Source organism: Genypterus blacodes, unplaced genomic scaffold (assembly GCF_046128005.1).
Source record: "Genypterus blacodes isolate CSIRO-AG114 ecotype Tasmania unplaced genomic scaffold, CSIRO-AGI_Gbla_v1 ptg000332l_1, whole genome shotgun sequence".
In the NCBI taxonomy this organism is placed as follows: domain Eukaryota; kingdom Metazoa; phylum Chordata; class Actinopteri; order Ophidiiformes; family Ophidiidae; genus Genypterus; species Genypterus blacodes.
The window spans coordinates 134661-154608 of record NW_027467117.1 but is presented as its reverse complement, the minus strand read 5'-3'; the positions used below and the strand labels follow the sequence as shown (position 1 = coordinate 154608).

The 19948-nt window shown below is 49.3% G+C and overlaps 1 protein-coding gene across 1 annotated transcript; it reads right to left on the bottom strand.

Annotated features, from left to right (window-relative positions):
- Nucleotides 1-256: 256 nt before the first annotated feature.
- Nucleotides 257-12517, bottom strand: slc6a15 (solute carrier family 6 member 15). The gene is made up of 12 exons (XM_076137702.1): nucleotides 12391-12517; nucleotides 10327-10855; nucleotides 8303-8460; nucleotides 7964-8090; nucleotides 7676-7857; nucleotides 4391-4501; nucleotides 3626-3867; nucleotides 3341-3524; nucleotides 3028-3220; nucleotides 2380-2539; nucleotides 1976-2138; nucleotides 257-1434 (listed from the first exon to the last, which is right to left on the bottom strand). The coding sequence occupies exons 2-12, from the start codon at nucleotides 10628-10630 to the stop codon at nucleotides 1054-1056; spliced, it is 2205 nt and encodes a 734-aa protein (XP_075993817.1). The 5' UTR covers nucleotides 10631-10855; nucleotides 12391-12517; the 3' UTR covers nucleotides 257-1053.
- Between the last annotated feature and the right edge of the window lie 7431 nt (nucleotides 12518-19948).

The following is a 19948-nucleotide window of genomic DNA, read 5'->3' as shown; positions in this document are numbered from 1 at the left end:
GCTGCCAAAGTCGAGTGCAGGGAGTTAATGAGTCCAACAAAACCAAAAAAAATGATGCAAAACAATAATTTGACCTGATGGTGGCGCTATAACACACAATAGTTACATTTTGTCAATAAAAGTTCTGGGCCACAATAAACTTGCCAAATGTGTCTGCAGGTGTTAAGTTAGTGAAAATTCTAAACAATCTTGTGTTTCCAACTGAAGAAGAAGAAGAAGAAGAAGATGCCACACAGAGAGTTTGAGGGTGAAGATCAGATCTGACCTTTAATCATGAAGGGAAAAGAAGACGAGTTGCGTTAGAAGCAGTTTCATGGAAAAATGTATTTACAGTGAAGCCTGGGCCTCGTGTTCATCACAGCACATTAGTATAAAACAAAGAGAGAACAGCATTAAGGGGTTGAAGTACGTCTGAACCTTAAAAACATGGAGGTCTGATATCCAAACTATTCAGATAAATATATTTATAATATTTATATTATATTTACAGAATACCTTAAATATACAGCGTTCATCATGTATTCCATAAACAAATATAAATTACTTAGGCACACTTTTGTCTCAGACGATGACGGGAGAGGATTAAGGGTCACTATTGCATCGTCGCTCTAACCAGAGTGGCTACACTGCTCTGCTCCTGATGCAGCACTTGTTGCCAGCAGTTAGGGGTCAGAATGGAACGCGGCCGTGTTTTACAGCGGGACGTGAAGCTGGCTGGACTCGCACGGCCCACAGATACAGGGAGAAGGGAGCGCCACCCTAACGTGACCTCGTGACCCCGGCTGAGAGGAGCCGGGGGTCAGGAGGTGAGCTTGGAAGGCGCGAGCCCAAGGGAACCGACAAGGAGGACGCTTGTCCACACACCCTCTAAGGTCGACAGTCGTATAAGGTTCAGAGACGACAAACGAGAGCAGCTACCATATCTACATTGAATATACAATACAAGATAAAATATACACTGATGATACCGCCAACTAAATGCACGCAGAGGGATGAAAGGGTTAAGTGGCCGGCCGGCTGGCGTGGCGGGTCGGGTCGGGGCTAACAGTCATTCTATAAGTCAGACTCAGGCATGTCCGGTATGTCGACCATCAAGTAACCGATACCGTAGCGGCCGTTGGGAGCGATGTCCGGGTCCGGGCCGCCGTTGATGTTCTGCTTGCGGTAGATGGTGTTTCCCGGGACGGGCGACGGCGCCTCGCTGCGCGTCTTGGCCTGGATGAGGCTGGTGTCGTCGTCCTCGCCGGGCCGGCCGCTCTCCTTGATGATGCGGCCCTTCTTGTACGCCACGGTGGAGAGGGCGCTGTTGTTGTCGTCGATGACGTTGAAGTAGCGCAGGCCAAATACGACTGGCACCGGCATGATGGCCATCACCACCAGGGAGATGCAGACCACGATGCCCCACGTTGGGTACACCACCTTCCTCTCCATCGCCTAGGAGACCAACACATGACAGACACTCAGTATGGAGGTTTGGTTCTCACTCACTCTCGTTCCTACTTTGAACTTTGTGAGAAAATCCTTTTTTTGTAATTTTGACTATTTTGTCAAAAAAACAAACCAACAAAATTAAAAAATAAAACAAAAAACAGCTCTCATGATGTCATCGTGGTCTGTAAACAATAAACTGTTAGGTCGTCTCAGTTTTGGCCTAAATTTAGGGAAATGTTGACGTTTTCTCCAGACAACATTTACTCCTGCTTCATTTACTGACGCCTCTAAAGCGCCCAGAAGCTCTGCTCCCATTCTCTCCTCCTGATCAAACAGGAGCTTACATCCTGTTCTCTGAGGGTTAAAGACGCCTGGACATCATCTGTTTATCAGCCAAGACGTTTCCAGCCGCCGCTTCTTTACTTTGAACCTGTCCCTTTGCTTTCTAGCCGTTCCAGGATTGCCGAGGCGGAGAACTTCCACCTCCATTGATCCCCCTGTCCCCCCCGATCCCCGGGGAGACCGGCCGGAGACGTGAACTCACCAGTTCCTGTATCCAGGCACTGTAGGTGGGCGGGGTGATGACCAGCTGGACGAAGCTGGAGCCCAGGAGGACCAGCAGCAGGATGGGCGTGATGTACTTCCACATGTAATAGTAGAAGCGGAACGGCGTGAAGCCCAGCATGTCCTTCAGGTCTTCAAAGAATCTGTGACGTGACGGGACACAGGGGGGGACAGGGAGGGACGGGGGACACAGCAGGAGGAGAGATCAGATGTTTGTTTCATGTGTGCGACTCCCACACACACACACAGACACACAGACACACACCTGAGGCCTCCACATGTTGTTGGTCATTGTTAAGTAATTTAACATTGAAAATCAACAGTAAGCATTGAAAGTGTCCTGTCAGTGAACGTTACTGTGACTCCCCACACTCTGACTCTTACTTGTCGATGCCGTAGCACCAGGCGACGGCCACGTTCTCCAGTATGACCACGATGAGCAAAGGCAGAGTGGCTGAGTAGTCGTCAAACATGGCCACAAAGTAGTTCCCTGAGCGCTGGACGAAGGTGAGCCCGATGCAGAAGGCCAGCACGCAGCAGCCCACTGAGGGAAGACAACAGAGTCTTTACACGCTCACAGGAAACAGGTGCATACACGCTGGAAACCATCTGACATGATGCGTACAATGTACATGTCCTCTACATTTTTAAAAAGCTGATAAGAAGTCAAGAAGAAGACATTTTTGTTCAGACCAAAGTCTTTCTTAAATTAGCTTAGCTTAACTTAGCATAGCATAGCTTCAATCACAGAAGTTAAATAAAAACACACTTTCTCCAATGCTGAAGGTTTAGTACTTCATACTGGTAAGATGTAAACAGGATATGAATGGAGGGTGTGTGACTGTGTGTGTGTGTGTGTGGGGGGGTCTCTTATGTGTGTGGGGTATAGATTTGATGTCCTCACTAGTTTCTCTTTGACACTGAACTCAACATGAATGAATGGGAGGTTTTTTAGTGATGGTGTCATGGGTCTGTAACCTCCAGCCTAACGTCTCCTCTCATGGACTCCACCTGCACCTGAAGGTCTCTCACCTGTCAGGAACTCCTTGCGGACTTTGAAGGTGTCCACCAGTGGCGTGAGGATTCCCTCGATGGTGCCGAACATGCTTCCCAGGCCCAGGTTCACCAGCATGAGGAAGAACATCACCGACCAGAAGGGCGAGGCTGGGAAGTGAGTCATGGCCTCAGTGAAGGCGATGAAGGCCAAACCGGTACCTTGGACCGCCTGGGGGACAGCAGAAGAAGAAGAAGAAGAAGAAGAAGAAGAAGAAGAAGAAGACGCGTCACAATGTAAACCCTTTATATCTTCTCATGTTTATGCCAGTGGGATTCCAAATAAGCATACCTGGTTGAGCTCCTCCTCAATGGTGCAGGAGTTCAGTCCCAGGCTTTTGTAGTCCTTTATCCCTTCATAGATCATTTGGTGGTAGTCCTCCACGCTCACAGCCCCCGTGAGGTTGACGTGTGGGGGGATGGAGGTGCGGTTGATCACGTTGTTGTCCAACATAAACGCAATCCTGTTGACGTTCCTAGGAGACGGACATAGACGTGAGATCAGGGATTTGAGCCACACAGCACGTAGACCACACGGACCTGGTCTTGGTGTCCTGGTCTTGGAGCTCATACTCACTGTATCACACATTTGTCGTTCATGATGTTGGCCTTGAAGCCCAGCACGGCGAACACCACCAGCGTGGCCAGCACGGAGGTGAAGAAGTTGATGAAGGACACCAGGACGGCGTCAAAGTGGCAGTTGTTGTCCCGCTTGTTGTAGCTGGAGAAGGCGATGACGCCGCCGAAGCCCAGGCCCAGAGCGAAGAAGACCTGAGTGGCCGCCTCTCGCCACACTTTGGCCTCCAGCATGATCTCCAACTGTGAGAGGGACGCAGAGTGTGTGTGAGGGGCTGGACGGTTCATTCTGTGTTACAGTTTGCTTTCTTTTGTTGCTTCATAAAGGCACGTCCACTTCTTTACAGAGCTCATTGACATACGGAGATGCAGCCACGCTCTAATCAAACTGTGCTGAGATCAAAGGAGGACGCGGCGCTCTAGACGACCCAGTTTTCTCTCTCTCTCTCTCTCTCTCTCTCTCCCTCTCCCTCTCTCTCTCTCTCTCTCTCTCTCTCTCTCTGTGGTTAAGATGTCAGCTGAGGACACAGACACTGCTGTGAACGAGCGCCGTCGCGTCTTTGGTTACATAAAGTCTCAGCAACTCCTGTTTCCATGGTGATCTGGGCTGAGAGCAGCGGCGCCATTGGCTTATTGCTGCCAAGGATTCAGCCAATCACAGCCCAGATCCACATTCAGGGACCTTTCAAAAGGCGGCTAATTGATAAGAGAAGCGATAGTGACTGTTTGTTTACGTGAACCCGGCTCTCCGGCGTTCCTGGGTTACCTTGGGGGTGAACATGTGTCGGATCCCGTCCACAGAGCCCTTCAGCAGCAGAGACCGGACCAGGAAGCAGATCAAGACCAGGTACGGGAACAGAGAGCTGAAGTACATCACCTGCAGGCAGAAGAAGAAGAAGAGTTTGTTACTTCACCTTTCCTCTGTGACCCGTCGGTCCTGCGCTCGTATCTAAGGTTACGGCAGACTGGAGAGGTGACAGGAAGACGTCCGGAGCAGAGGATGAATAATTAAAGGAGGTAAGGAAACACAGCTGAACATCTAAGCGGAGTTTGTGACCCAGATGAGTCGCTGATAAGAAGAGGAGGAGGAGGAGGAGCTGGTATGAAGGGAATGTGTTTGATCTTTGGTTTCTACGGCAACAGGAGAGGAGGAGGAGGAGACACACAGGAGCCACAGAGTCCTGAGAGATGAAGAGGAGAGGGATGAAGAGGAGAGGGATGAAGAGGAGAGAGGTGAAGAGGAGAGGGATGAAGAGGAGAGGGATGAAGAGGAGAGAGATGAAGAGGAGAGGGATGAAGAGGAGAGGGATGAAGAGGAGAGGGATGAAGAGGAGAGATGAAGAGGAGAGATGAAGATGAAGAGTCCCTGTCTCTCTGTTGCTCAGTAACACATTTGTTAAAGTAATTTCCAAGTCGAACTCCTGCGTTCACAGCTGGGAGGAAACATGAGGTCACATGTCATCGTCTCAGCGCGAAGGAGTGAAGATAACTGAGACCACCGAGGGAGACGAGCTAATGAGTAAATGAGCGTCAATCAAAGCTGTGCAAGTGATGTCAGCAGGGGGCCGAGGACAAAGATCTCATCATCTAATCAGATCATCAGGCAGCAGGGCTCTGGTGGAGGCTCGTCTGTGGGTGGAGGACTCATGGGCCCAGTGGAGGACTCAGGGGCCCTGGTGGAGGACTCAGGGGCCCAGTGGAGGACTCAGGGGCCCTGGTGGAGGACTCAGGGGCCCGGTGGAGGACTCAGGGGCCCTGGTGGAGGACTCAGGGGCCCAGTGGAGGACTCAGGGGCCCTGGTGGGGGACTCAGGGGCCCTGGCGGAGGCTCCTCTGTGGATGGAGGACTCAGGGGCCCTGGTGGAGGACTCAGGGGCCCTGGTGGAGGCTCCTCTGTGGGTGGAGGACTCAGGGGCCCTGGTGGAGGCTCGTCCATGGGTGGAGGACTCCTGAGCTCTGACACGCCCGTCTACGGGCTCATCAGTGGGAGTGGATGGTCTGGGGTTGAGTCACACACACACACACACAGATTAAGAGACGTTGCCACACTGACATGAAGCTTGTAACGCCCGTCTGAGAGGGAGCGAGACACTAAAGACTCTTAAGTCAAGTTTGTTTGTTTAGATGATGTCATAATGAATCTTGTGAAACTCTAATGAAACTTTTAGAACCACAGAATACTTTGACTGGATCGTCCTCTCCTCGTGTGTCAACACAGAGAGGGAGGGAAGTTACTACTGTGTGTGTGTGTGTGTGTGTGTGTGTGTGTGTCTGTGTGTGTGTGTGTGTGTGTGTGTGTAAGGGTCAGCACACAGGTTGAGGCCGAGGGGCAGCAGGACCTGAATGCAGCGGTGGAGAAAGAGATCAGCAAGTTCAAGATCAACAGTTTCCATTTAAATGAAGTGATTCATCAACTGAGTGAGCTTAGAGGACGTTTGTGTTGATGAGTAACACACCTGTCCCACACACACACACACACACATCCAGGGGATTTAGCCTCACAAACAGGTTTGAGGTGTGTTTTAAAGATCAGCTCACCTAACAACACACAGCCTCTTCCTCCAGGCAAACGATGGAGCCCTCAGTGTGCACAGCAGCGCCACACCGGTGCTAAGTAACTATCAGGGTCTGTGTTTGTTTACTGTTCAGTCAATAGACCATTGTGAAGGGTCACATCACAACTGCTGCCTTCAAAGGGTCGCGATCTTCAAACTGTGTAAACGGATACACACACACACACACACACACACACACACACACACACACACACCCACACATATCTGCATGCTGAACACTTTTCTCCTGATACTTCACCAAACCCATCATGCCCCCCTCAGCCCCCCCCTCCCCCCTCCACACTCTTGACAATCAAGCCAAGCCAAAAGAGCGCGTGTAACCGTGGCAACCGCAGCAGCAGCCTGATCCCTTTCACGCCCACCCACAGGCAGGAATGAGGGTGTGGGGACGCGGGGACGGAGGCTTTGTGAGCGGGTGGAGACACATTAATATTCTTTTGTGAGCCTCCGCCCTGATAGAGCTTCACACACACACACACACTTGGCCATGGCCCCTTCACACACACTCGCCCGTGGCCCCTTCAGGGGGAGAGAGTTGACGGGCATTGCCAGCTCAGACCCAGCAGGTAGCTGGACCTCGAGCGTCCGGCTCCAGGCTCTCAGTGAACCGGAGCTCGGGTCGCTGCTGTTTGACTTTTCTGGAGCGATTTCTGTTACAAACTGGGATCCGACCCCAGACCGGCTCAGGACAGCGTCTGCTCCATTTCTCCGCCTCATCATAAGAAAGGACAGTGTGGTTTCATCTCCAGAGCGCTGCCACAGATCTTCTCCTACATTAACTTACACTGCAGTAACTTTGCCGCCATGGCGACGCCCAAATCAAAGCAGACTCCAGCATCAAAGCGTCAAAGGAATGCGTTCATTTCTCCAATTAGTGCGAGCTGCAGTCTGAGCTCACAGAGCGGCGGGCTAATGCTCTACATGTGACACCACAAACCTGCCAGGAACACAGATCACCTGTGTGTGTGTGTGTGTGTGTGTGTGTGTGTGTGTGTGTGTGAGAGCTCTAATCCTCCCGGATGTTGGTGGCGATGCAGTCGACTCTGAGATCACATGAGCCCCAGAGGGTCAAACCAGTGTGGATCATGAGGAAAGTGTGTCACATGGCGTCACAGAGCAGCATCAGAGAGTCCAGACCTCCGTCAGCCTCCAGACCTCTGTCAGCCTCCAGACCTCTGTCAGCCTCCAGACCTGCGTCAGCCTCCACCCTTACACCAGCTGATTACACACAGCGCTCAGCAGAGACGTCCCTTTGTTCCCCGACGCTGCTCCCCGTTTTAGAGCCTTATAATGGAGTCGCTATCTGGGCCGAGCTGCCGTGCTTCCTCCTCCTCCTCCTCCTCCTCCCTCACACTCATCAAAGGAAGGAGGAAGCTCCACCGAACGTACAGAGTGTTTTGTTTTTAGCTCCTACACGCCGCCGACTGCTAGGAAACAAACAAACAAACAAACAGAGAGTAAACAACGTGACGTTACCTTCCCGGAGGACTGGATGCCCTTGATCATGGCGAGGCAGACCATGGTCCAGGCCGCCAGCAGGCACAGGGTCATCCTCCAGTTGAGGCCGCCGCCCTCTGAGATGCTGTCAGAGATGTTGAGGGCCTGGCGGTACCAGTAGTAGGTGGTGGCCGAGCTCTTCTCACACTCGGGCTCCACATCTGTAGGTGACAGGGGGGGGGAGGAGGTCACAGGTGAGAGTCAGAGACGGGAGAGTCAGAGTCACAGAGCAAAGAGGCGTTCATGGACTCAAACACGCTTCCTTACAGGTGACGCTGTTGTTCTTGACCAGCGTGCACTCGTGCCACGGCAGAGGCTGCTGGAAGGACTGGGAGAAGTAGAAGAGGCTCCAGCCGATGATCACGTTGTAGTAAAGGGCCACGAAGAAGCAAACCTGCAGGCCAGAGCGCAGGGCGGATTAGACACACGACTGGAGGGGCTGGAACAAACGCTCAGGCTCAACACGGCGTCCATTACAGAAACATCAGCGCAGGAAACAGGCGGCCCGATCGCAAACCTCAGCACAAACCACAGAGGGTACTAAATTATACTTTCAGATTTAGCTTCCTTCCCCTTCACCCCGTGTTCACCAGGGTCCCCACTCACCACACAGCTGGCGAAGCCGATGCCGCCCAGACGCGGGCTGATGTAGTTCCACACGCCGATGCTGCCCCGGCGGATCCTCTGGCCCACGGCGAGCTCCAGGAAGAAGAGCGGGATGCCGATCAGGATGAGCAGGATGAGGTAGGGCACCAGGTAGGCTCCTGCACACACACACACAGGGCAGAGAAAGGGGAAACACCACATCAGATCAGAACACGTGACACAGTTTCACTTCTTACACACACAGACTTTCAGACTGACTCACTCTCTCTCTCTCTCTCTCTCTCTCTCTCTCTCTCTCTCTCTCTCTCTCTCTCTCTCTCTCTTCATACTGAGGCTTTCCTACAAACACATCAAAGCCTTTTCAGCCGCATCTACACACACATGCACACTCACACTCACACATGCACACGCACACGCATACACACTCACACACACGCACACACACACACACCGCCACATGTGTGTGTCTCCACCTGAGACAATGACAGCGTTAGAGAGACGGCGTTCTGTAGAGGAGTAAAGGCTGCGGGGGGAAATGACTGACATGAGGGGAGGGGCGTGTCTTGTGACAGTCAGAGAGCTGAGCCTGCTGAGCCTGATGATGCTGCTGAGGCTGCTGAGGCTGCTGAGGCTGCTGAGGCTGGCAGCCCCGTGACGACAGGAAACACAGCGAGGACCTAAAGCTCTTTGTTCACGGGAAGCGGCTCGTCGGTGTGATGTGATCTGTGGCACGAGACTCCAGACCATAATGCTCCTCCTCCTCTTCTTCTACTGTTACAGCTGCAGCTCAGGGAGGGGAGCAACGCTGCACACGGGACGCAGTGTTTGTCTAAAGGCCACACACACCTTCAGCTTTGGGCTCCAAACCCTGAGACTCTTTACTGTACATGCCTCGTCTGTGCCTCGTCTGTACCTCAGCACACACGGAGTCACGTCTGCTGCTGTGGGTCACGCCTCACACACGCTACACGGGCGTGTTGTTTCTCAGATCGGCTTCATCCCCGTTTCAACACTTGTTTGTTGTTTCATCTGGCAGGACGTTCATTCACATCTCTTCCTCTCAGCCGCAGGGGAGGGGTCACAGCCGGGATGTGGGTGTGGCTCTGTCAGCGCGTGTGTGTGTGTGTGTGTGTGTGTGTGTGTGTGTGTGTGTGTGTGTGTGTGTGTGTGTGTGTACACATGGACAATATGCTAACAGGTTTCTAATATTAAAACACAAAGAGGGAAGAGGCTCTGAGTCTAAACAGCCTGGGGCTCCATTGTCTGCTCTGCAGGTCTGGAGGTCTGGAGGTCTGGACATGAGGATATGAGGAGGTGAGGAGGTGAGGAGGTGAGGACGCTTTGATGGGACTCTGAGAAAGCAAACAGATCCCATTTCATCTCTGTCTCCAAAATAAGACTCAGTCCAGGATCAAAGGTCAAAGTGGTGCTGAACTAAAGAGGCAGCAGATTCATCAACAACAACACACACACACACACACACGGAGACACACACCTTACAGACACACATTCTAATGGATGAAAACCAGTGAAGTCAGAACAAAGAGGTGGACTAAGCACTAGCTGAATGATGACATCATGTAAAGCAGGAGGAGCTCAGATCCAGACGAGGTCAGGAAACGTTCCTGTGAATCTGTGACAGGTTTGGGAATTCTGATGAGGAGAGTTTACTCAACTGACCTAAATCTGTACCTTTAACACCTCAGCCCATCACATGAGAGAGATTAGGTCCCACACACACCCACACACACACACACACACTCAGATCTGACATTTTTATCGAATTACAGTTTGAGTCTGCAGGAGCACCAGAGCTCCTTCAAAACAAACCTGCCTCACATAACACACACACACACACACACACACAGGACACAGAGTTCTTATCTGGTCAGGGTTCATTACATCAGCTTTCTGTGGAGGCTGTAGCTTCAGCTGATCTGCAGGTGTGAAGGTGTAACTAACGTGTGGCGGGGCCGAACACACACACACACACACACACACCATCCACTTGAGATGACACTCACCCCCTCCGTTCTTCTGGCACAGGTAGGGGAACCTCCAGACGTTTCCCAGGCCCACAGAGAAGCCCACCTGGGCCAGGATGTACTGCAGTTTGCTGTTCCACGCCGGCCGCTCCTCCTCTTCCTCGGCGTCCGAGGCGCCCTCGTCCACGTCCGACCCTTTCCCCTCGCCCTCATGGTTGTCGATGATCAGCGAGGTCTTCTTGAAGGATTCACCGCAGGCGTCCTCGTTGGAAAGCAGGTCTTTGCCAGACTCGGTGACATCGTCGTCAAGCTCTCTCTTGACGGCTTTGCTGTTTTTGGGCATTTGATAAAGCAAAGGAGGGCAGAGAGAGAGAGAGTCTCTTCAGCTGGAGGGCTGGAGGGGCGGAGCCTGCGTCAGGGGGGGAAAACGTCACGCTCAGCTTTGACACTGCAGAGCCGGAGAGGTCGTTTGAGTTGAGGCGTTGAGGTTTTAAGGCCTGAGAGGTTTATAAACAGTTTGTAGAGGTTTAAAGATGAAGAGTTTTATTTCCTCATGGTCACCAAAGGTCTGTGGAGAAAAGGAAGGAGAAGAAATATTCAATCATGCAGTTTGATCGTCTGATTTTCCTTAAAGTATTGATTGATGTCTGACTCATCACAAATCAGCAATGATGTCAGACTGATCATCATCATCATCATCATCATCAAGTCCAACCTGGATGACCTGATCCTCCAGACTGAACGCTGAGCAGGCTGTGGTTCATCATCATCATCATCATCATTATGTGATTACAGTTTGTGTCTCAGCTGGTTCCTCCTCTCCTCAGTACCCCTGTGATGTCACCGATGACATCACAGGCCCTCCTGGTTGTGTGAGGACCCAGCATGGCGCCTCAGCTGGGCCCGGGACAGGTTCAGGTCTAAGTGTGGACACTATCACCTTACCAAGCTCCTCTATTATTTAAGGAGGAGGATATTTACATACCAACCCAAACAAGACCAGGAGGCCAAAAAGCCCTTAAATATTAAGGACAAACAAGTAAATAAAACCAAAGCTCCACACAAATAAAGGAATTCTGCCCCATAAAGGATCTAATCATGCTGCTTCTGTCCTTTAAATGTGTTTAAAATGCGAAAACACACTCTTATGCCTCTTCTCCTGTCCCGCTCAGTCAGACTCAACAGCGAGACAATCAAAACAAATAACGTCACAACACAACATTGACACTTTTACTCCTGAGGAAATGTCGCGTGACTCTATTGCATCATCTTCATCATCAGGCTCCTCCGGTGGCGGCACTCAGAGGCGCGACTGCACCTCCTGGGTGTGTGTGTGTGTGTGGAGCTATTTAGCGTTCTGTACGTAAACGAGCTTAAAACAGCGTCGTAAAAAAGTGAATACAGCTCCATCTTCTAAATTCCTGCATCACAAAGGCGCAAAGTGGCCGCGGCCCCACGGAGGATGAAGTGATTAATAGATTCTCCCCCCCCGCCCTCCCTCCCCCCCCCTGAACGCGTCCAGATTAGCCTGTTTAGTGTGCAGGCACAGGCCGACAGTGAACGCAGCACGGCGCGGATGCTGTGTAACCTTCACGGCGCTACGGTGTAGATTTAAACAATACAAATTAAATCAAATTAAATTGTTTATTGGAGGAAGATGTGTATATGGTTGCGTTTAAAAGGGGAAAAGACAAAGACAAAGCTGATTTCCTCCCTTCTCCATCCGCACATGACTCAGAGCAAAGATGGATCAGAAACGGGCCCGGGCTCCAGATCAGAATGATGGAGGAGGAGGAGGAGGAGGAGGAGAGAGGAAGAAGCCAACATGTCCGGGGCGCCATGCGGCTCCGTGTTGTACCCGGGCACAGGCTGTCCTCTGGGGGGGATGCGCATAAATTACCGCGCTCCCTCCCGCCCCGGTCCTGCTGACACGCGTGTGAGCGATTCCATCATCCCGAGCATCGGTGCCTCCAGTCCGCTTCACAGACCTCCCACGGTCCCGCATGCCTCCATCACACACACACACACACACACACACACACACACACACACACACGCACACACAGAGAGAGGGAGAGCCCCGTGATGTGAAGCGCCACTCACCCGTGGGAGATGATGGTCGTCCTTTTCGGAATTGCTGCGTCTCAAGGAATGAAATTGTGAGAGCGCATACACGGGGAAGACATTATCACTAGCCGCTGAGGTCCAAGTCAAGCCGGTGTGTGTTGGCTCCGACCCCGGCGCCCTGCCTAGCTTCCAGACACGAGCCCACGCCCACACCCGGAGAGGGGCGCTCGCTTCCGCCGCACCTGTCACCCAGCGACTTTCTGAGCTTCATCCGTGAAAAGTCTCACCACCTGCAGATTAAACGCGTAACTGATATCATATATACACAATATTAATATACATTTCAACTGAAATTGAGGTAAAATGTACGTTTTTGGTTTCGTTGACCCCTATTCTGTGCCATTTGGTACGACCCACTACTACAATCCCGACCAGGAAGAGAGGGCAGGCTTAAGGATGCAATGTGCCTCTGTTTATAAACGCCCGGACAATCATTTCATCTTTATTTAGATTTAAAAGAGTGTTTTCATAATAGAATAAACGCCGTGTTTACATTTACAACCTACAAAATCCCCTGTTTTACGACAGTGCAGTCAAGGATACTGAGAAAGTCTCAATTAAAACGTGTACAGGCTGATAAATACACACATTTATGAGTGTATGGATGTATGAATGTTCATGTGTTTGATTATCTACACACATCTAAATATAGAGGCTACATTTTAACAATTTCAGGGAAGACAGAGATGGCTCCAAATTGTAATTATTCATTCATATTCACTCGCATAGACTGTAAACATGAGATGATGAGTCACCGTGTGTCACATTTGACACCAGTTGAAGAGATAATTAGCAAAAACTCAGATTTAACTAAATTGTAAAAGAATAACAATAAGTCTTAATAATGAAGGAGCGCTCCACGTGTCTGAATCTGTATCTGATCTTTGCTCACACATCATCAGCTCGGTTTTAGAATGAGATGCAGTGGCTTTATTAGCACTGATTCAGCTTTATCATATGTACCGTGTGATAAAAGCAGTGGAGAGGATCTGTCCCTGTAAAGTGTGTCAAGATGAACACACGTGTGAATCAAAGTTCACCTGATTTCCTGTTCACCTTGCATGCAGCAGGCTCCTCTGGTTCAAATCTGCTCTGTGATGAGAGCAGAGGTAGAGCGATCTCACCATCACAGAGGAAACGCTGCTGTGAGTCAAGATGAAACTGCTTGTTTTGGAGGGAAGTCGACCACAGCAGAGTTTCCATTTCACTTGCAGTCTTCTGTCTGTCACGCGTGGCGGGAAAAACCGTGAAGCTCTATTTTTGTGAGTTCTTTCAAGATTTTAAGTAGTGACGTTTCATGAAAGTGAATGTTTGTGCGTCTTTGTGACACTTTGTAGAGACATCATGTCACCCAGTGCTGCTGCCTAACGCTCACAGTGCCACCACCTGCTCAGAGAGGAAGTGCCATGGCAGCTCAGAGCAATGTGACACACCTGACTCTGATTTCATCATCCAGAGGTTGACTGTTGCCTTAGAAACAAGGAATCTAACTCCTGATGATCCAACAGTGTCATAAATTGTCTTTGTTTGAGTCACACACGTGTGTGCTGGAGAGAAGAGGCCGCTGCTGCTGCTGCTGCTGCTGCCGCTGCCCACATCCTGCCCTCAGCTGCTCTGCTCGTCTGTCACCCAAAGGTGCCATTGACAGAAACTTCACACTGGTGGTCACACGGATGAGACTGAGCCTGATGCTCACTCCCATCTCCTATATTTATCTCTCCAATCAACAGAAACGGGGCAAAGAGTTTAAGAGCTGCAATTACTTGATCATATGACAAAACGTGTCGATTCAATCTCTAAAACACAATGTTACAAGCAAGAGACCGCAATCTGAAGAAATGTCAGTCAAACACAGATCTAAACAGCCGTTTGGACACAGCGTGTGTGTGATGTTGTGACCTGAAGCTTTGTAGGGAGGAATGTGAGAGCCCGGCGCTCCTGCAGCAGGAACACCACTCACACTCCTCTCGTGACTGAAGCTCCAGTGTTCTGCCGGCTCACTGCAGTTCTCCCTCATTCCCTCATCACTGAGTGAGAGCAGCCTAAGCAGCAGACTTATTGATTTGCCTCCTAAAACCAAAGTCTCCTCAGCAGGGCAGCAGCATGCAGTCACGTTGCATAGAATCTGGGAAATGAGGTCACATTCTGTACGCATATGTTTATATAACGACATGGCCTCTATTCCCCCTCACACAGCGTCAAGAACCCAAAGAGGTGACGTCACTTTATCATGTTGAACCTGAGACCCGATGAGACGGAACTTCAAATGACCAAAGATGAAGAGAGGATGAAGATGAACTGGCCTGGCATGGGAACACATAACCAATTATTTCATTATTTTCAGGCAGTTTTACTTCTTAAGTAGGTCACTGACTTTCATTATTATCAATAGGTTAGAAAGTTGTAGAACTGTGGCGTTTCTGTCAATCCGGCTCAGGTAGAGCTTCTCTGAAGAGCTGCTCTGTAGAGCTCCTCTGTAGAGCTCCAGAAGAAAACAGAAAATACTTGTACTAGCATACCCTGCTTGTTTTGTGTTGTGTTGTGTTGTGTTGCGTGTGTGTGTGTATGTGTGTGTGTGTGTGTGTGTGTGGCTCCCTGATAGAAGCTGGTTCTCTCATAATCACTGAGCTTCTATAATAACATAAAAGTTGACCTTCAAATTTGAACCTTCACTCGCTTCTAAATCAGTTTTCTCCACAGTTTGCCTGAAAACGGTGAGATAACAGAGATTTTTCTTTGAATATTCTTTGAAATTTACTTTGACACAAGTGATTAAGTTCGCCCGTCACGAGTGTGAACACAGAGACGGGCGGCTGAAAGAGGATCTGGGGCTTTTCTCTGTCCAGTTCAATGTGGCAACTGAAGCTGCACACACACACGCACACACACACACACACACACACACACACACACACACACACACACACACTGAGCAGACTGAGTTCAATTGGATTGTGTGGCCGTGTGGCGTTATGGTGCGATGGTGTGTGAGGGATTCAGGCGTTTATATGATCCAGATTTCATTAAGTCATAAAGCAAATAAAAACAAATAGCTGAGAGGAGCAAAGAGGAGCTTTGGCTTTATCTCTTCATGGCACAGCAGCAGCATATGAAGCCAAATAACCATTTATCTCAATATGAAACATAAAGTGAAGCCTGAGAGAAGGGAAAAGTCTGCACACCAAAGTGTCCAGAGAGCTGAGGTCACACACCAGCCAGAACAGGATTTAAAAACAAGATTGATATCTCTCATTAATTAAAGTTCCAGTTAGAATAGAACCTGCTTCTTCTTCTTCTTCTTCTTCTTCTTCATTTCTGTAAGAGGCCAACATCACACATTTCTAAAATCGTCAATCCTCGTATCTTAAGTTTGATCTTGATGCTTGTGTAATAAGATGATCATAATCTGGAGGTTGAACACTTGTCTGGTCTTCCTGTCTGATCTTCAGCACTGAGAGCCGTCTGTCAGAATCTAATGCAACATTTTTCTCTGGGTACTTTTTGTTCGTCTTGGCTACTGAATACAAATATTTCATAGGTAAATAAACACATAACTTAACTTAGAGGCTTTTCAACACATTCAGCATCCATATGGCTCAAAGGCCTTCCGACCTCATGCATCAACACCAAACATGCTTCAGTTACACTAAAGTGACAGTGATGCAGTTTGTTCACAAATGAAGTTGAGCTTGATTATGAATTTCCAATGTGTAGTATATTTCCATAGAAGTGAGGGTGTGAATACTTCCTGGTTAGTTTGTTTACATAACGACCTGTGGGTCTGAACCAAATGACAGCAATCTGTAAGGATATCAAGGGACACAGCTCCAACATAATGGTGACAGATAATAGCCTAATATTATCAGAGTGATGTGTGTGTGTGTGTGTGTGTGTGGGGCTTGATAGAGTGTGAGTTGATGCTGGCGCTGGAAGGAGTTCTAGGAATCACTGATGTCATTGTCGGGCCTGAATGCTTCTTTTCTTTCCTCCAGCGAATGACTGCTCATGAGACAGCCAAGTGTGTGTGTGTGTGTGTGTGTGTGTGTGTGTGAAGTGACTGAAACACATCGCCTCAAAGCAAAGAAAAGCTTTATTTGCACTTTTCACACACATGCAGCAAATCAAAGTGCTTTACAGAGAAATATAGATGCAGTAAAGAGTTATGATTAGAGGTAAGAAGCACCTTAATGAGAGGCAGAGTACGAGGTTAACCTTCAGATTAGAGCAGGAGATTATAACATCTGGCTGTATGATGGTTTAAGGTATTATTGTGATGATAGATTAGACGTTGTGAGCTGATTTACGTATGAACCTTTATGACTGAAGCACATGTAGTATCTTCTGTTGTGATTTGTCGGGGGGGGGGGGGGGGGGCAGACGAGGTGATGTCACACCCTTTCCTCGTCTACCTGTTGAATTGTTGATGACCTAACCCTGACTTTGGTAACACGACGCCGCCTGGCTGTCACGGGGCTTTCTCCCCCTCGCTTACCTCTCATGGAAAGTTAAGGCGTTGGTTTTCACCGACGTCACTCTGCACCTCGCGCCCTCAGCCAATGAGAGACGCCGACGGCTGACATGAATGAACGGCGCGTCAGTGCTGCAGTAATACTGGCTGATATGAAGGGTGTGATGTTGTATGAGACCAAGGACAAAGACCGATTGGTCGCACGGCATGATCCTTTTATCATTCCATTTTATTTTTAAAATACCCTCGTTGTAAAGATATGAGCTGTCTCTTATAAATGCAGAGGAGCGATGAGGCAGAATGTTGTGCAGAGATTTAGACGAGCTCAGCAAAGGGCTGTGATAGTAAACACAGAGGTCACAGCCAAGGGTTACACAGAATCTACTCCAGTGTGTGTGTGTGTGTGTGTGTGTGTGTATGTTTGACAATCTCACTTTGCTTTAATCAATGTGATTCTAATCAATGTTTTGTTTAGTGTGTTTGTAAAAGAGCACAGCTACGATAACACACAGTGCAGCCGGAGAATATGAGAATGTGACACGTGCTCACCTGATCAGGCTCATCTGATCAGGCTCAGCTGACTGATTCTGTCTCAATAAGCTTTAATCATTTATACTGTGGACACATCATTAAGCTCCTGTTTGCTCAAAATGCCATTTTGTCAGGTTGTCATGGGTTACCTGAGGCTCAAACCTCAGCATTAGGCAAAACAGCTGCAGTTTTGAGAACGATCCAAACATCTAACTTACATTCAGAAACAGGACTGAAGTTTTTCCAAATAAGTGTAAGTAAATAGAAAATCCATGACATTTTAATTTGGACCCAGAATCCCTCTGACCTTGGTGACTTGTGGGCCAAAGCGTTTCCATCTGCGTCTTTGTCTTTACATTTTCCCCTGCTCTATTGTTACGTCGTTGTTTTTGTCTCCTTTGTCTCCTGCGTCCCCACCTATGGCTCCCGTCGAGACCCTGGACCTCCCGACGTTTCTCCCATCGCTTCTCTTTACATTGCTGCATTTCTTTCATATTTGGACGGAGTTGTAGCGTTGTTGTCTCAGAGCGGTCTGGGCTGGGCCGGGAACCACGGCTTTGTTGGCCTGTAAAGCCCTTTGAGACATTGTATGTGATGCTGAGCTAAACAAACAAACTTCACCAGACCACAGAGCTCCTTGATGTATTTCTTTCTCTATTCATATCTCCGTCCTTGATGTACTTATGTGTAGATGTTCTATTTATAACCTTTAATAAACTCTCTGAGTGACAAGCCTGGATCGCGTGCTGGTCCCTTGAAAGGCTGCATTTTAAACCCAGTGTGTTCCATGTGTTCCATGTGTTCCATGTGTGTCTGGGAGCGAATGCCCGTGTGCGGCGACAGGCTGTGTGCCGCTGTGGAGCGCTGTGATAAAGCCTGGCTGAGGCCGCGGTGACGTCCAGTGTAAATGCCTTGATACGGCTTTGTGATGGCTGTGTGGGCCAGGGGAGAATGGGAACATCAGCTGGTGATAAAGGCTGCTATCTGCTGCCTCTGTGTTGTGTCTCGTCTGATTCACCACGCTCTGGGTTTGTGGCTCCACTCAAGGATGTTTCTCCCCACACCTAAGGGATTCTGTTAAACCTGTTACTGCTACACTGTTCTTTAGTGGAATAACTACAGCCTGAATACAAAGAGGGTACTTTTATACATAGTCATTTAATGAACATTGTGATAAAGGTTCAGGAGAGGCTATAGTAGAGGAGGAAGTGTACAAAGTAGCTGTGGAAACAAGCTTCTGCTATATAAGGCAAACCTGAGTGAATATAATTTGAGGCATGTTACCAACATTGGGCTGTCAAGGCTGTGGATTATCTTATTTTAGCATTAAATGTCCATCAATCTCAGTTTTATCTTGGATAAGGTTAAGCGAGGTCAGTGCCAGGACTGCATTTCCTGCTTGGCGTGTGGCGTTTGCTCAGTGTCACGTTGTGTCACCTTGCATGTGGCAGATGGACCTGATCAACCTGAAGACAAGAGTAGGATCAGAGCCCAGGACTCACAACTCAACCCACCGTTGAACACAGACTTGTTAATAGAGCTCTGATCGGACAGATGGAGAGCTGGTGTGTATTCTGAATGTCTTCTACAAACTGAAATGGAGACTAAGATGGCTTTACTGTACATATGAGTGTGATGTTTCTTGCTGTTGTTGTGTGACTCTGTCAGCCTTCCTGTCCTGATAGTGATCCTGCCTCTGACTGTGATGCAGAGAAGAATGGCTTCTCTCTGTGCCACAGTACAGATCACTAAGTTAGATTGCTGCAGGCTCTCACTGCAAACCTTCATCAACATGTGAACTGCACTCCAGGCTCATTCTGCAACAAAACATTTGTATTTATGTTGTTGTTGTAATGAATTTTGTTGTTTCATTTTGACACAAATATGAGAAATGAGGATAACAACTCAGTTTAAACTGAAACAAATAGGCATAGTAACGTGGCTCAGGCTCAGTAACGTGGCTCAGACTCAGTAACGTGGCTCAGGCTCAGTAACGTGCCTCAGGCTCAGTAACGTGCCTCAGGCTCAGTAACGTGCCTCAGGCTCAGTAACGTGGCTCAGGCTCAGTAACGTGGCTCAGGCTCAGTAACGTGGCTCAGACTCAGTAACGTGCCTCAGGCTCAGTAACGTGCCTCAGACTCAGTAACGTGCCTCAGGCTCAGTAACGTGCCTCAGGCTCAGTAACGTGCCTCAGGCTCAGTAACGTGGCTCAGGCTCAGTAACGTGGCTCAGGCTCAGTAACGTGGCTCAGACTCAGTAACGTGCCTCAGGCTCAGTAACGTGCCTCAGACTCAGTAACGTGCCTCAGGCTCAGTAACGTGGCTCAGGCTCAGTAACGTGGCTCAGTAACGTGGCTCAGGCTCAGTAACGTGCCTCAGGCTCAGTAACGTGCCTCAGGCTCAGTAACGTGGCTCAGGCTCACCTCAGGTGTTCGTTAGCTGGAATTGGAGATGCGTTTTCAGAGAAAGAGGATTATCGGCAGTAAAGCTTCTCCTGTCCTGTGACGGGGGACCGAGTCACAGGGGGGCCGAGTCA